This window comes from Stereum hirsutum (genome assembly GCF_000264905.1).
Source record: "Stereum hirsutum FP-91666 SS1 unplaced genomic scaffold STEHIscaffold_25, whole genome shotgun sequence".
NCBI lineage: Eukaryota > Fungi > Basidiomycota > Agaricomycetes > Russulales > Stereaceae > Stereum > Stereum hirsutum.
Window position 1 is genome coordinate 158,491 of NW_006763155.1, and position 15,390 is coordinate 173,880.

General features: G+C 50.4%; 5 protein-coding genes across 5 annotated transcripts; 2 read left to right on the forward strand and 3 right to left on the reverse strand.

Annotated features, from left to right (window-relative positions):
* Window positions 1–1,414: 1,414 nt before the first annotated feature.
* Window positions 1,415–3,862, reverse strand: STEHIDRAFT_135698 (MFS general substrate transporter; the record flags this gene model as incomplete). Its single annotated transcript, XM_007311283.1, has 13 exons — window positions 1,415–1,486; window positions 1,554–1,645; window positions 1,706–1,741; window positions 1,809–1,842; window positions 1,902–2,293; window positions 2,367–2,494; window positions 2,561–2,584; window positions 2,644–2,881; window positions 2,950–3,029; window positions 3,081–3,151; window positions 3,205–3,268; window positions 3,321–3,499; window positions 3,557–3,862. 13 exons carry the CDS (start codon window positions 3,860–3,862, stop codon window positions 1,415–1,417), a joined length of 1,716 nt encoding a protein of 571 aa, XP_007311345.1.
* Window positions 3,863–5,128: 1,266 nt separating this feature from the next.
* STEHIDRAFT_173064 (MFS general substrate transporter) lies at window positions 5,129–7,994 on the forward strand (the record flags this gene model as incomplete). The annotated part of the gene is made up of 11 exons (XM_007311284.1): window positions 5,129–5,172; window positions 5,259–5,463; window positions 5,548–6,089; window positions 6,154–6,255; window positions 6,307–6,606; window positions 6,663–6,789; window positions 6,848–7,034; window positions 7,096–7,430; window positions 7,500–7,616; window positions 7,690–7,812; window positions 7,881–7,994. Exons 3-11 carry the CDS (start codon window positions 5,557–5,559, stop codon window positions 7,992–7,994), a joined length of 1,938 nt encoding a protein of 645 aa, XP_007311346.1. The 5' UTR covers window positions 5,129–5,172; window positions 5,259–5,463; window positions 5,548–5,556.
* Window positions 7,995–8,139: 145 nt separating this feature from the next.
* STEHIDRAFT_126426 (uncharacterized protein) lies at window positions 8,140–9,456 on the reverse strand. Its single transcript, XM_007311285.1, has 5 exons — window positions 9,189–9,456; window positions 8,970–9,092; window positions 8,793–8,910; window positions 8,588–8,687; window positions 8,140–8,417 (listed from the first exon to the last, which is right to left on the reverse strand). The coding sequence occupies exons 1-5, from the start codon at window positions 9,406–9,408 to the stop codon at window positions 8,325–8,327; spliced, it is 654 nt and encodes a 217-aa protein (XP_007311347.1). The 5' UTR covers window positions 9,409–9,456; the 3' UTR covers window positions 8,140–8,324.
* STEHIDRAFT_106162 (cytochrome P450) lies at window positions 9,453–12,634 on the reverse strand. The gene is made up of 12 exons (XM_007311286.1): window positions 11,977–12,634; window positions 11,777–11,906; window positions 11,512–11,703; window positions 11,287–11,435; window positions 11,084–11,199; window positions 10,904–11,018; window positions 10,832–10,845; window positions 10,567–10,756; window positions 10,429–10,510; window positions 10,220–10,351; window positions 10,023–10,154; window positions 9,453–9,949 (listed from the first exon to the last, which is right to left on the reverse strand). The coding sequence occupies exons 1-12, from the start codon at window positions 12,167–12,169 to the stop codon at window positions 9,874–9,876; spliced, it is 1,521 nt and encodes a 506-aa protein (XP_007311348.1). The 5' UTR covers window positions 12,170–12,634; the 3' UTR covers window positions 9,453–9,873.
* A 274-nt stretch (window positions 12,635–12,908) lies between these two features.
* Window positions 12,909–14,042, forward strand: STEHIDRAFT_126434 (uncharacterized protein; the record flags this gene model as incomplete). Its single annotated transcript, XM_007311287.1, has 4 exons — window positions 12,909–13,570; window positions 13,657–13,743; window positions 13,787–13,891; window positions 13,979–14,042. Coding segments are annotated over exons 1-3 (225 nt in total), but the record flags the coding sequence as incomplete, so codon positions are not given.
* Between the last annotated feature and the right edge of the window lie 1,348 nt (window positions 14,043–15,390).

Below are 15,390 nucleotides of genomic sequence, written 5' to 3' on the forward strand. Positions count from 1 at the left end.
CTATACGCCTCCCACACAGCCGGCGCCTCACGTATGATCGCCTCCTTCCACAAACCCTCTCCGCTGACGTTTTCTCCTCTTCATACAGCTCAGGGTATTTCCTCGAACGGTGCGTTCTTTATCATGTGCCCCCTTTCTTTTCAATACTACTTATCCTTCCCTCCCTCTTGCACTCTAGATCACACTCTCTCATCCTCGAACTTACATCCCTCCCTCTACCCACCCTCAATCGCTAGGCTACACTGATCAGCGATAGAGGCACAGAACGCATCGTGAGCCAGATCTAGAGGAAGGTAGTGAATCTCGGAGATGATTAGGAATAGTAGAATGTGCGTCCTTCAAAAAACCGCTTTTCGGGGTTTTTCCTTTTCTCTGGCTTCGTTGTTTCCTTGGAGGTTGAAGTGGTTGGCTTTGAGGCTAGTTTTGTGCTTTGTGTCGTTCCTCGTTCACGTTTCCTTCTTCTTGTTCGTGTGTGCTGTGGATTCACACCGCATCGTCACGGAACAGGCTCGAAGTGCGTTGTCCTCGATGGATGCCATGCATACATGCATGTTTTGGCAGGGATGGGTCAGGGCTGCGTCTGATACTAGCTAGGCTTCCGTGCGGCTCTGCTCAGGAAATTATGAGCTAGGCAGCGTGTTCGTAGTACTAGCCAAGCGGCGTGCACCACTTTGGTGGTGTTGATTACTACCAGACAAGTGTGAAGTTGGCCGTGACGGGCATAGTGCCGTGTGGGCTGGCATGGCGCGATGTGTTGCATCCTTTTATGTCAAATTCTCGAGCATTTTGTGAATGTGATGTTACCCTGACACTAATTTACTTTCCTTCTTTCTTAGCGCTGTTCTTCAGCCTCGTTCGTCGTCGGAACCAACTCCTACACCGCTGTCCGCCTTCGCCTGCATTAATCCTCCGCCGCGGCCTTCCCATCACTTCGACTACCTTCTCCTTTCTTGCCTAACCCCCCCGTGCAAACGCCTCTGAAGAGGCCAATACCAGCTTCAATGCCCACGTCTGTATCCCCTCCGGCCATGTCGCCAACTACGACACGTCGGCCCATTAGCACGCGGTGAGTATCGCACTAGACGCCAACATATTTATCACGGATGTACTTTGTGTAGGCCTCGACGAGGTGTTCGACGAGTGGATCGACGGGGTCGACTTGATCTCGATAGAACGATAGTGACCATCCATTCGTCGATGAAACTTGTTTTGGGCCGACGATATCGAGATGAGTATCTTAGAGATTCGTTGGTGTCCTCACTCCTTCGTCCGGTCAGCCATTATCAGACCTCCGAATATGATATTATTTCTCTTGTCTGTTTCTGTGTCCTTTATACGCCAGCACAACACACAAACCGACCCATACATCCCGTACATATACTGTGTCTTCCTCAAGCAACACTGCAGTTTGTATCTAGTAAGCGAAGCGAAAGTCTAGGCGCTTATTACCCTCGTCCTTCGTGTTCTCGACGTAATCCGCTTGCTCCTAGATTACGCGTTGTGGCGTTCAATTAGCGGTAGGTAGAGAACCCAAATAAAGCATGGAGACGAACCTCTGGTGTCATTGAAGCCCAGATGGCATCTCTTCGCCGATTTATGGTGCGATAGAAGAAGAATGTGAAGGCGTAGAAGCAGATGTTGAAGACTATAGACATATATGTTCAATGTCGCGGGGAAGAAAAGCAAATAAGAGCAAGAAACTGACCACAGACAACGATCAACACGAGATTTCCACGCTTGTCTGCATGACGGACGTTGAATCAGAAGAGGTCACGGCGTATATCAGAAGAAAAAAAAGATAGACATACAGAGAGGTTTGTCATCGGCGCGGTATATATTGGACTGTGTGTCGACATCCGTCAGCGTTGCTCATCATCGTGGAAGGAAGGAACACAGCTTACAGAGATAACAGAGCTAAGCTGCACGAACATATTATACGCCGACGCAGAAACTGTCCTCGTCCTCACACTATACGAGTTCCTCGACGCCCACGCGACCTGCACCGGATGCGCATACGGATATCCGACCACGAGGAAAACGACGGCGTAGTAGACCCACTGCGACGTCTGTGACGTGAAGGATTCCAGGGAGATGACGAGTGGTAGGACCCATATCTGCTGGAAGACTGTGGGGATGACGCGACTGTTCATTCGCTCGCTGACGAAAGTGACGGTGAGCATCCCGATGACGCCGAGGACGCTCGCGGGGATCGTGAGGAGATTGGTTTGGATGGTCGTGAAACCGAGATTCTTCAGCGTGAGGGTCATATATTGCTGAGGAGGACTGGTGGGGACTAGCGATGGTGAGGGTCGAAATATTTCTTTCGGTCAGTAATCGACGACATCCATGGGCTGAGGGTCACGTACTCCCGAAAGTGAGGCCTAAGATATATAGGGGCCACAATTGCCAATCGCACAATGACCAGAATATCATCTTCATCGAGAGTCCTTGGCGGTTATGCATATCCGATTTCGTTGGATCGTCTCGTAGGACCCTGCGTAGCTTTGTGAGTATAGCGCTAAGGAGATCCGATTCGACAGAAAAGTGGAGTAGTACCGACCTATTGACCACGATTATCTCCTCTCTGTTGCTCGTAGGGATGGAATAAGTAGAAATCAACTCGACAAAAAGAGTCGAACGTACCTCTCAGTAAACCAACCGTTAGGCCTGTACCATGTCCTAGTCTGAGTGGGACCAGGAGGCATCATGAAGAACGATGCGACGCCGATAATAAGCGTAATGAGGCCCTCAATCAAGAATAGATATCTCCATCCGGACTTCCCATGCAACCCGCGCAATTGGAGGATCCCGGTCGCCATAAACGCGCCCACTATCTCCGCAAGATAGTTCGACACCCAGAAGAAAGCGAGACGCATCGGGACTACATAAATAGCGCAATAAGGCTCGTTCGCACGTCATTGAACATGGGACGGGAGCGGATGCACTTACGCTCCCTTTTGGTGTAGAAGTACGAGAGGTAGAGAACGACGTCTGGGATGAAGCCGCCTTGAAGTAGGCCGAGTAGAGCCCTAGCAGTACTATAAGCGTGTAATATGACCGTAAGGAGACTGCATGCTTACCGTGTCGCTAGGAAGGTGCTCTTTCCTGTGATCCAGAACTGACTACAGGATACGATGCTCCATAGTACCATCTTAAAGGTACGTTAGATTAGGGGTGCAATGTAAGACAGACAAGTCAACAGACCTGCGTAGGGATCCAAACGTCCGGACCAACCCTCTTCGAAATCAATTGCGACGGGAGTTCAGCGCTGTGTTAAGGCATCAAGATATTATACGAGTTTCACTAGTGGTCAGACGCACCAGAAGAATGCTAATCGGAAGAGCATGAACCCGATATTATAGTCGTTGGTCGTCATGCCTAAGTCCCCGAGAAGGTTGTCGCTGTTCGCTTGCGATATGTTCGACCGATCCAGATCCAGAGAGGCAAACATCACAAACGCCCAAGCCATGACTCTCCAGTCGATCTTCCGAACGATGGCCTGAAGTAATAGATTGGTATCGAAGAGAGATGAAAACGCGACGACGAACGAACGCACCTTTTCCTCCCGCCAAGTCCATCGAGCGAGAGGGTCGAAACGATGCGCATTCTCGTACTGCGGCGGAGGGCGGTAAACCTCAAGGGTCAAAGGGTCGTCGAACACCGAAGGCTGAGTAGCGATTTCGTCGAGCCACCGGTTCGTAACGCCCTGGAATACCCGATCGGTACCATCGTCCAATGGCTGTCCGAGAGGAGGTATATAGTCATTAGATGGGGATTGGATAGGTAGGTCGCCATTCTCTTTCTCCTCGAAGCTGTTCGTGGTTAGAGACGCGCGCGGAAGGGTCGGTAAAGCCGTGGTCATGACTGGGCGAGAAGAATCAGACGTGCAGGGGCCGTGCACGAAGTGGACCTTGGGATAGCATCTTTATCATGGTAAGAACGATAATAACATCGAATGAGAGCGGAAAGAAAAGGTGCACTCCCTAGAGCACAATTGCGCAATGAGAGACGCCACCGTTGACATCGGGCCCACCACTGTACATAAGTTCACGTGCAATACGTTTTGGTGCAAACGCGGGTGCTCGATGGTATCATTCAGGCTGCTTGTCCTGAAGCGCGATATAAATATATATCCTGTGAACTCGCCATTGGAGTGAGGAATTTCTGGCCCCATCGTAGCACATCTGGTCCTTACTAGTCCCGCGGCACGTCCTCGTCATAGTCCGGTGAGCATGTGTTATACCATGTTATCCAGAGATACGCAAAGTGGGCAGGTCGGTCAGAGAGGAATATTGCATACCGCAGCGTAAATGTTGGTCTCCATCGCGCCCAATCAAGTGAATGGAAGCATACTTCTGATAGTTGTTCTTCGAGACATATGACGTCGCACTCATACTGCAACATGTCCTTTCTTCAATACAGTAGCATACGAGCTCCCCGAACTGCCCTATTCTGTTCATTCCGGACGTCAAAGATAACCGAGCTCGCGCAAAAATCTCAAACATACCGATCTCATATACACCTATAACCCCGACCACAGGACCGGCGGCTCTGTGCCATTATCTGTATTCTTTTGAACCCTGGAGATAGAAGTGTGAACGACTGTATTGTTTTTGGCTCGTTGACACTACAGAGCGATGCGGCACCAGAGAGTGTAAATCTTGTGACTCGAATACCGAGGGGCAAGAAGTCGGAATGGTACTACTCACTACCTTAGCTTATAGATAGGCGGTGAAGGATGGCCGTATTATTGGGTGTCAGTCCGTCTAGCTACCATTCAAGCTCAAGCCTCTAGGTCAAAGCGTGGACTACGCACTCATAATGAGCGTAGGAGCGAAAGGAAGTCGACTAGGCGCCCATCACCGGACTGTGGAAGAACTCAAACCTTAACCCGAACATGGGGTTCATTTCGAACCGTCCGTCTTTGTGCCGTTTGCGATGCCTCTCTCTCCGTACTGTTCCCCTCTTTTCCCTCTCCAAGAGACTTTCAACATAGATGTCCCTTTGCATTAGTTCTGAACGCGATGGTGTTCATCCGTCATCAGTACTTTTTAGCCAGCAACGCCACTACTTATCCTCATCTTTCAGGCCAAACTCTTCATTTCTGATTGCAGCGTCACAACGTCTTTTGCACAACACTACTCATCCGCTGGTTTGTGAACATGCCACACTGTGCGTAAAGCTTCTGGCAATGTATCCGATGTGCTCGACCCACATACTCATCTTGTCTCGGACGATTTGCGGACGACAATCATTAGATCCCCGTGTCTCATCGTCATCGCTCAATATGCTGACGAGAGTTCCTTGTTCGATCCCTCCCATCGGCTGTGTCACCGTCTACTGGATCTCCGCGTCGATCCCGGATTTACAGCCTGAAGTAGTCGGCGATGTGGGTCTGTGATATGCCTCCGGTCTCTTCTGAGGTCATGTCTTAAACCATCAGGCTCAAGCTCGAGATAAAAGGTAACAACTTCCGTATATTCTTTTGCCCTCTCTCTACTGCATTCGTCTGCGTTACCCCTCTTTGCTCATATTCACCATTCGTAGCATCCCTTTATGATGGTTATTCATCGCAGTCCCAGTGCGACCGACCCGTCCCATCACAGCCCCGCCTTTCTCACTTCATCCGATGCCACTTTCCCACCAGAGTCTTCGCCTAACACGCTTCAAACGACCTCCACTCCGGAGCCGAGACCATCCTCGTCTTCATCGCGCACGCGTTTCCACAGAGACAACGACAACGATCGGGATTCAGCAACCCTAATCGAAGAGACTGCTCGTCGATCTGGAGAAGTTGAAGAAGCTCCGGAGAGGGAGATGGAACGATATGGAGGGGACGATCCAAGGGACCCTGAAGAGGAGGAATGGAACGTGTCTAAAAACCGGAAGGGTAGTGATCGCGCGACGGAAGAGAGAGTTTGTGTCGAGGAGGAGCAGACCGAATGTGGAGCCGGGTGGGAGGAGGAGAAGGAAAAGGATCCGAATCTGGTGGGATGGGATGGTCCAGACGATCCTGAGAATCCGCAGAACTGGAGTAAGACGTATAAGTGCTTCGTCACGGGTATATGCGCGATTATCACCTTCAACGTGTACGTCCCTGTCTCCATAGTCAACGGATTCGTAGCACTGATACCAATGTGCGTTATCTAAAAGTACATTTGCATCGTCTGCACCGTCCACGGCTGCGAGTTTTATCGCGGAAGAGTTCAATTCCTCCGCCGAAGTCTCGTATCTCGTCACATCTGTTTTCCTACTGTATGTCCCTCCTGTTACCCCCGTTTTTCTTCCTTAACCTACCTACCATAGTGGCTACTGCTTCGGTCCCATCTTCTGGGGCCCAGGCTCCGAACTCTTCGGTCGCAAACCCATCTACATCGTCCCTCTCACCTGTTACACCCTCCTCTTCCTCGGGCAGGCTCTGGCTCACAACATGGCCACACTCCTCGTCACCCGCTTTCTCGGGGGGTTCTTTGCCTGCAGTCCGTTAACGAACGGTGGAGGATTACTGGCCGATATGTGGGATCCGGTGGGGAGAGGACCTGCGACAGGGGCGTTTACGGCGGTTTTATTCCTAGGTCCGAGTTTGGGGCCTCTAGTGGCGGGATTGTGAGTGTCTCTCTTTCAGAATGCATGGTTGAGGATTGACGTTGGTGGTTGGATAGTATCGTGGAGAGCTCTCTAGGTTGGCGGTGGGTCTTTTGGGTGATGATGATTTTCGCGGGAGCCGTCACCATACTCGCGGCGTTGTGCATGCCCGAAACGTACGCGCCAGCAATCCTCCATGCCAAGGTACGTTATTTTCCGTCCGTCCAACCACAGTCTTCCCCGTCGCTCATGATTTCTCCAGGCCAAACGTCTTCGTAAAGCATCACCCTCCAACAAGTCCCTCTACGCTGAATCCGAAAGGCAAGATTGGACTCTCAAGCCACTGCTACACAGGACGCTCTACAGGCCATTCGTCATGCTCGCCAGCGAACCTATTCTGCTATTGGTGACGATCTATTTGAGTGCAATCTACGGCGTGCTTTACGGACGTACGTACCCCTCACCCGGCGTCCCAATCAATCGTCGTCGTACTCACTTCGTTGCGCACAGTCTTCGAAGCCTTCCCCATCATCTTCATCGAACGCCACAACCTCTCCATCTCCCAAAACGGCCTCATTTTCCTCAGCCTCGCAATCGGCGCCACCCTCGGCGCCCTCACCAACCAACTTCTCCTCAACCACTACCCCTACTACATGACGCACTACCGCGGTTACCCGCCGCCCGAGAAACGCCTCTATGGAGCGATGATTGCGGGTCCGAGTTTGGTTGTGGGCAGTTTGTGGCTGGGGTGGTCGGGGCAGTATGAGAGTGTACCGTGGTATGTGCCGGCGTTGAGTGGGGTGTTGATCGGGGCGGGGATTATTTTGATTTTCATTTCGTTTTTGGTGCGTTCTTTTGCCCCTTATCCCAGTTGGGAAACCCGCAAATCAGTTTTAACCTCTTCTTTTCATCAGAGCTACCTCATCGACACGTATATGATGTATGCCGCCTCCGCATTCGCTGCAAATACCATCATTCGTTCCGCTGTCGGCGCCGCATTCCCGCTCTTCACTGTCCAAATGTATCACAAAGTGCGTGACACCTCCCTCCCCTCTCCTTCCTGTTCTTCCTCCTCAGTTCTTAACCGAACCGTCTGTTTCGTAGCTCGGCATCAACTGGTCATCCACCCTCATCGCCGGTATCGCCCTCCTACTCGCCCCCATTCCGTTTCTGTTCTTCAAGTACGGAGCGAGGATCAGGCAGGGGAGTCGATTTGCGCCTTGTACGGTACGATTTGTTCCTTTCCTTTTTGGGAGTGTCGATTGGTGCTGATGTTATGCGTGATCGAAACGAAGGACCTTCAAATCAAGAAAGAGATCGAGGAGGAAGAAGCTGTGGCGAGGGAGAAGGAGCAGGGCGTTAAGGTGAAGGGTGGTGCGGACGTCGTTGAACGAGGTGTGGAAGTTTGAGACGACACAACGAGATCATTCGCCCAAGTGCAAGACGACGTGTGTTTTGAGAGTCCGTGCTACGTCTTTGTGCGAGTATGGCGCTGCTTTCAGCAACTTTGAAGAGCACTACGCTCTGGACATGTTGGGCATACTGAGGTCGATCGCAAGTTTCACGGATGTTTCATTCAATAGCATGCGAGTGCATGTGTACATATCCCATTTACCGCTACAGATCTCAGTCAAAGACATCGACTTTCCTTCGAGAACATAGCCTGTACCCGTGAGATTGTGGGATCCGATGGTGGAAAGCACCTAAGTACTCCTATGCAGAAATGAGGACTGGAGTGATCACTTTGTGCTCTCATGGTACGCCTCGTCAAAACAAATGCATAGCGCAGCCATGAAGGCGTAGTCGACACCCGGTGCAATTGCCACCGTGTACTATTTATCAACACAAGATTGAGAGGTCAGTATTAATATTGCATAGGGAACGCCGCACTGAACAAAGGGGCAGATGGGCGGTGCGAGAACGTGGAAATGATAAAGACATCCACTTGGTAGAGAAGACAGAACCAAGGAGGAAATAAACGAGAGACAAAGAGGCAGCTCACCGTCCTTTTCCCATCATATTTTCCTCCATCCGGATCTCGCATCGATTCCGTAATATGTCCCAACACTTTGTCAGTCCCCGCGACTGCGATTGTTGCCGAACTAAATGCATATACAACGATATCAATGAAGCCCAAAATCAACGAAAGAAGTTGCTTCAAGACGGAAGTCGCAAGACTAATATAGAAGAAGAAATAAGAAACTCACGTTCCAGACCAATTTCCCTTGCATTCAAGCTCCAACTCGCCCGAATGTTCGGAAGACTGGGCGTTGGAGGCAGCAGCAACGAGGTTTTGGAGGGAGATTGTCATGCGGAAAGCGGACACTGCAAAAATTCAGAGAATATTTCAGCCCCCACGTTCTAGACAATTGAAATATACGCACTCGAGAACTTCTTCAGGGCCGTACAAAGATGGGTACCATCCATTGCCTCAAAGCCCTGCTTCACCTGACTCGCTGGCATGGCCCGAACGGTGAACAATGGCGTCCCCTGCGCGTCTCTAAACTCTGAATGACATAGAGGTTAGCGTTCCATAAACACATACATACATCACCTCGATCCCTTCTCTCACGGGCTCGGGGAGAAAGGGTGCAATATCGCACCTTTCTTATTGGTGAAACTACCACCCTTGCAATGGCAGGTCAGCACCTGCTGTCCAGCCTCGTTCTTTATCGCGATATCCACGTCTTTGAAACTCGAAAATTTCTCCTTCATGTGCAGCGTCTCGATGTTCGGGCTGCAGAAGGAGGCATTGAAACCAATAAGGGGATCAAAAGGCTCCAAAATGACTTGGTAAGGCGCTGATTTTCCAAATATACCCATTGTGTGTCTTATCGATTAGCGAAGTTCAAGGCGTAGGTTGGGTGGATGGTGAGAGGGGGATTGATCGGATGAGACGTGATGCGGCAGGCTATATTTATGTGATCTCGAGGCTGCCTCGAAGGGCAGCAGCTGTTACAGTGCCACATTCATCGGATGCGGCGATGAATGTCGCTGTGCTGATGATCTCAAGTTAGAAGGGTGTACTGCAGTGACGGACAAGACCAAAATGACTCGGACGCTGTGCTACCTGTGATCCGAAGTTCTCCGAACCTCCGCTGAGACTTCGTCTATGAAGACGCGAAAACGAACGCTCACGCTTATTTCGTACCATTCGGCAGGAAGAAGTTCGGTCTCAAAGGCTCTCATTTTACATGGGTACTGAACTGGTAGGATTGGTTGAATTCGAAGAGCACATAACGCTTGGAATCGGAACTATACGAGTGGCTATAACTGAACTCACAGGTGTCATAGCGCAGACTCAACTAAATGCTTGGCTGCTTCGGATCGAGGGCGTATGATACACGGGAATGGCGATGGACGTCTGTGCACCAATACAGCGTCGTCAGCTGATACTAACCGCAGGAGGCAGAAAATAGCGTGAAGTGGGGACATACGAGATAGCACCGGCCTCGAAAGACAGCGGAGGGGGGTGTTTCTCATCGACGGGAGAGATCGTGAAGACGGCCAGCATTTGAGCGATGACTATCCAGAGGGAGTCTTCGGCGAACAGTTTTCCGGGACAAACTCTAGAGAAAGACGCATATCAGCACAATCACGGCGAAGTAGGAACGGTGATTGAGGATGGACGTACCGCCGCCCAAATCCAAATGCGATGCGTGACGGGTCAGTCGATCGGCTGCAGTCGAACTTACCGTTCACGATGTACCGTTCAGGCATGAACATTTCTGGCTCGGGATAGAGGGATGGGTCGCTCATAAGTCCACTATAGCACCAGGTAATGATTTGAGCATGTCAGTCAACTAGACGGTCAGCATGCAAAGAGTGACTCAGTAAACTCACTCTATATTGACCATGACCATCGATCCCGCAGGGATATGATAGCCCTTGTACTCATCGTCTTGTTTGAGCTGACGTGGTACGCCTGGCATCGCTATCTATTGGCATGTAAGGAGGAACTCAAACGAAGTAGAGACGTACCCACGACTCCCGGTGGGTGGAACCGTAGCACCTCTTTCATCATACCGGTCACGTACGGGAGATTTGGTCGATCCTCGAAACAAGGCAGTCTATCATTTCCCACGACTCTGTCGAGCTCGTCTTGTGCTTTTCTCATTGCAGATGGGTTCAGGACCATAGCGAGGATGAAGCTAAGGCTACTCGACGTCGACTATATCCGTTACATAGTCAATGATGAGGAGAGGAGTAAGAAAGATTGCACGTCTGAGTAATGCATAAGACGTACTGTTTCTGCGGCACCTATATTATTCATGTCATGTTTGGAAGTGTCCGAGGAGTGGTACCTAAACATGCATACCTCCGTAGGCCACAGCGGCGCAATCACGAATCAATTCCTCTGCTTCTTGGGTGCCGTTCTCCCCGAGATCTTGCAAAAGGTTCCCGACGACAGATGGGCGAGGATGGCCCTTAGTCTTCGGAAATAACGGGCCATACAATCAGAGTTGGGAAAAAGAGAGCGTAGAGTTGATCTACGTACAAGCTGAAGTTTCGCTTCCTCGAAGGGTCCATTGCGCAACTCCTCGAGATCGCTCCTCCATTTTCGGATGATAGAGATTGAATTCAGGCCTCCGAATAATGACATAAAAGAACGAACTGGTCGATGAGCGAAAAGGGGCAACGAGAGTTAGCACAAGCAATGAAAACGGTGGATAGCAGATAGCGAGGAAGTGAACAGCTAACCGAGCGAGACCGGGTTGATGATCCATAATGGAGGGCTTAACGCGATGGAAACCGCGTTCATGACTCTTTCGGCAACAACGATGAGGTGATCATTCGGCGATGTGACCGAAATGCCATATGTAACATCTATAACGACCTGTGTTGCACGTCTGTCCGAGGAAACCACGACAAGAAACCGTTAGGTTAGTATCTAAAGGAGGGAACAAGCATTTCTATTTCACTCACAACGCTATGTGTTCGACGAACCCATTCGGGTCTTTCAGAAGGCTTTGCAGTAGTTCTGCATTTGACGCAGTTTGTGATGCTTGATAAGCTCGTAAGGCAGAGCCGTTACTGAACTTGCTAGTAAATAACTTCCTCAGAGTCGCCCACTCATCTCCGAAGGGCTTGAAGCCGAGGTTCCATTGATGTCCTATACTGACGAGTTCCGTAGGAATGACAGATATATTAGCTACAGGTGAATATTGAGTGATTGGTGGAGAATACGCACAGATTCATCATCGGGAACTCAGGTCTATCGGAGTAGATCGTGTACCGCCGTTCCATGAGCTCCGTCGCAGCCTCGAAAGAATTCAAAATGATAAGTGGGCGACGAAGGAGTCTAACGTAGACAATGTCGCCTGTCCATGCACGAGTGGCGATCGTTGAGCATGATCCTCTATTTACTTGACGATAAATGAGAGGACACACCATATGTCCGCCCCCATTGAGAAAACGTCGCCGATTCATCTTTGCGAGGCATATCCAGGATGTTGCCAATGAGAGGCCATGGCTTTGGTCCAGGTGGAAGCGCATGGCGGGAAGGAAACTGTAGAAGGGAGTAAAGAACAAAGAGGATTATACAAAGCAGAAGAGCAAACGACGGTGTGAGCTCAAACCACATCACGACAATCCCGATGATTGCAGGAAGTGGATGAAAGGGAAGACGGGTTGTGGGAAAGGCACTTCATCCTTCGCACTTATAGGCCAGCGTCTATCGCCTTGATTTTCACAGCCAGGAAGAGTAGTCGTTCCGACGGCAAACAAGCGAATCACTAGAACAAGTACTAAAGATACCGGGGTATAGCCTGGTCATGTTACTGTGCTCAAGTGGTCGCGGAGAGCTGTAACGCCATGGAGGGTACCACACATCAAGACCTGATACCGCGCACAGAAGAGTCCTTCAAACGAACCATTCGTCATGCGGTACTTGCACTAGCGTAACAATCGCGCGCTCTGCTGTAACAAAAAAGGGAAAAATCTCCCCATAATTCCTCATGTACGGTTGAGATAGAAGATTAAAAAAGACAATCAGAAAGACCATCATCAATCGAACGTCGAGAACACGCCGAGGTCTGTTCCTGACTTCCTATCATTGGTCACGCAAGGTTCCCCAGACCATCAGGATTCAGCGATCCAAGCGCAGGCAGGCCTAACTCACCACCGGCATGATACCCTTCCATGCACGTTGGAGTTTGCAATCCGAAAGAGCCGAAATGTGAAAAACATACGACATCATCTATGAGAAGTCAGAGTTTGGGCGCGATTGTGCGTCCTTCGATAAAGCCATCCGAGGTTGGTTCGTGTGGGAAACAGGAAAACGTGAGAAGTGTATCGCGAATGATGACGGATATTATCAGAAAATTCGCCTTCCAGGGGGCAGGGCTTGACCGTGCGGTGCGGACGAAAATGCTTGAGACAAACGGCAAAGCCCGGTGAGGTCCCGACCACAAGGTGGCGAATCTCGTCTCCAGAAACTGGTCCATATCCAGCCTTGCACCCCATCTCAGATCCACGGCGGTCCATCGTCTAATGTGATGTTGAGTGGCCATAGAGCGTCTGTATTAGCAGCCAACGCAGCTGAGGCCTAAGTATGTGTCCAGAGGAACCCAAGCAAGGACTCTGGTGAGGTCGCCGACCGCCGTTTGGGAGATGAGAAGGACGTTGACCCGGTCCGAACAGACGTTGGATGAGGAGCGATAAATGCCAAAGGGTGGACAGTAGCAGCGATATAAAACGATTGATAAAACTGCTGTTGTGTGTATTGAAGAGGGCTGTCAGAAATATCGTCTAGGATGCGGGCGTGTGCGAACCTTCAAATAACCGCGTCCTCTCTTGCCTCAATCGACAACGCTAGTCCAGTGGGCTTGAACAAAGTGCTCAAAGTACAGGAATAAGGGGTGCAAGACAAACGGAGGACTTACAGACAAATCCCGTCCATATCCTCGATAAGCTGCCTGTGGTGAAAAGCGATTACTGTGTTTCGGAGCATATGAAGCTGCGTCTGGTGTTTGCGAGCTCTGTAGTGGGCAGAGAACAAGGTCAGTTCGAGGAGAGAGATAGGAGATCGTCGCACAGATGATCGGCGGTGCAGCAGAGTGCTCACCTCAGGGGAGAAAGAGTGAAAGATGCGTAGTAGAAGAGGGAAAGATTGCTGAAAGAAAGGTGGAAGTGCACGTATATCTCCCAACTAAATGTGTCCCCAGGAAAAACCATCTCACTCGACCGTATGCATGCTGAGTACACTATCCAACTCCTCATATTCTCCGTCATGGCCAGTATCTCGAGAGGCAGAGCGATAGAAGCCGCATTGATGGCTAGCAGCGGATGCGAGGGCTTTAACAAAGTGAGATGGGATATCAGAGGAGACCTGTCTTGCTTTGTGATGTACGTAGAGCTGCCAGTGGAATGGCGAAGAAGAGGTAAATCGTACATTGGGAATCATTCTCTAGACCCACGCCCACTTGTGGTGCATTTCGAGGCAGAGTAGAAACATTGGGGGCACCGAGGCGAGCAAGTCAAGGTTAGAGGCAGACATCGACGTGGAAGACGAGGCGGTGTGGCGAGAGTGAAAAATGATGTGGCGCGTTCGGTCGAACCCGGAGCCGGGTGGTCCGATTTGATTTCATCCTGTGAGTACCGGCACTCACCTATTGCGGGCTGGTTCAAAGTCCGCTGTGCCGCGTCTCGCTTACTTCCGTAGCCGAGTGGCTGCAGGCTGTCACCTACGAACGCAGATTTAAAGGCAACAACGAGCATAGTGATACTCCATAAAACTACGCATAAAATCATCTAAAATGCTTCCCTTTCATTTGGTTGCGACAGAATTTTCTAATTTCTGCGTGAACGAACTGCACGACGGACCACACGCTCATATCAAATCACTCGAAGAGAGTGAAAACATTCTGTCGCGACCAAATAAAATTTATGTATGTACAATAATATCCTAGATTTTATTAGATTTACAGGTGGGGTGTACCTTGCCCTAGAAGTGCAATGGTCTCGTACATAGGTGCCACCCAGCCAAATCGGTGAATCTCACTGTGGCCCGCGTCGAAATGGCATGCGGCTTGCCCGGCAACTTTCAAAGTCCGCCAATTTGCAATGGACATGGCGCTTGGTGGGAATGCCGGTACTCACATCCTGCCGCTTCGCCTCTTCTCCCTGAACGACAACGACTGGATCCTTTTCCTCTCACATCTAAGACCGTCGACCAGGATCGTCACTGACTTAATCGTTCCACAATGTTGATCTTTGCTCTCACGCCTATGTTTCGAAAATTGGCTTCCGCTTCAAGTTCTTGGCTGCTTTCTGGCCGAATTTGAACTTTTGGCGTTCAGGCTTGCTGCGTTTTTGGCCACTTCGTCTCTGGGATTAAGTCGAGCGGGTGTAAACTGTGAAGGCATCAAAAATATTCCATAGGCCTCCCTGCTGCTCGACGGACAAGTGTCCCAGCATACATTCACCGTCCAAGGATATCTTTCGTGCAAGTCTGCCTTTGTGTGCCTTCCCTAGCTCGTGTGGCATATGAACTCACGGAGCGTTTGGTACATGTGCATATTTCAAAAGCATCTCATTACACCTTTATCGTACCTCACCTGGATTATAACTCCAAAGCTCTGCAGACTCTGAGCACCGTTACGGGTATGCTGTGGTCGCGACTTGGGATGCTTCGTGATACTTGATGTTTCACAGGGAGAGCTCAATGCTCTTTCTTCGAACTTGCGTCCAGAGAGTAACTTTAAAGGTAGAGGACGAGGCTCAGCTGTGTGGAAGTGGCTGCTTTTTATACGACTTACCATCCCAATATACACGCGCTGCGCTCTAGATCTGATGTGACATGTC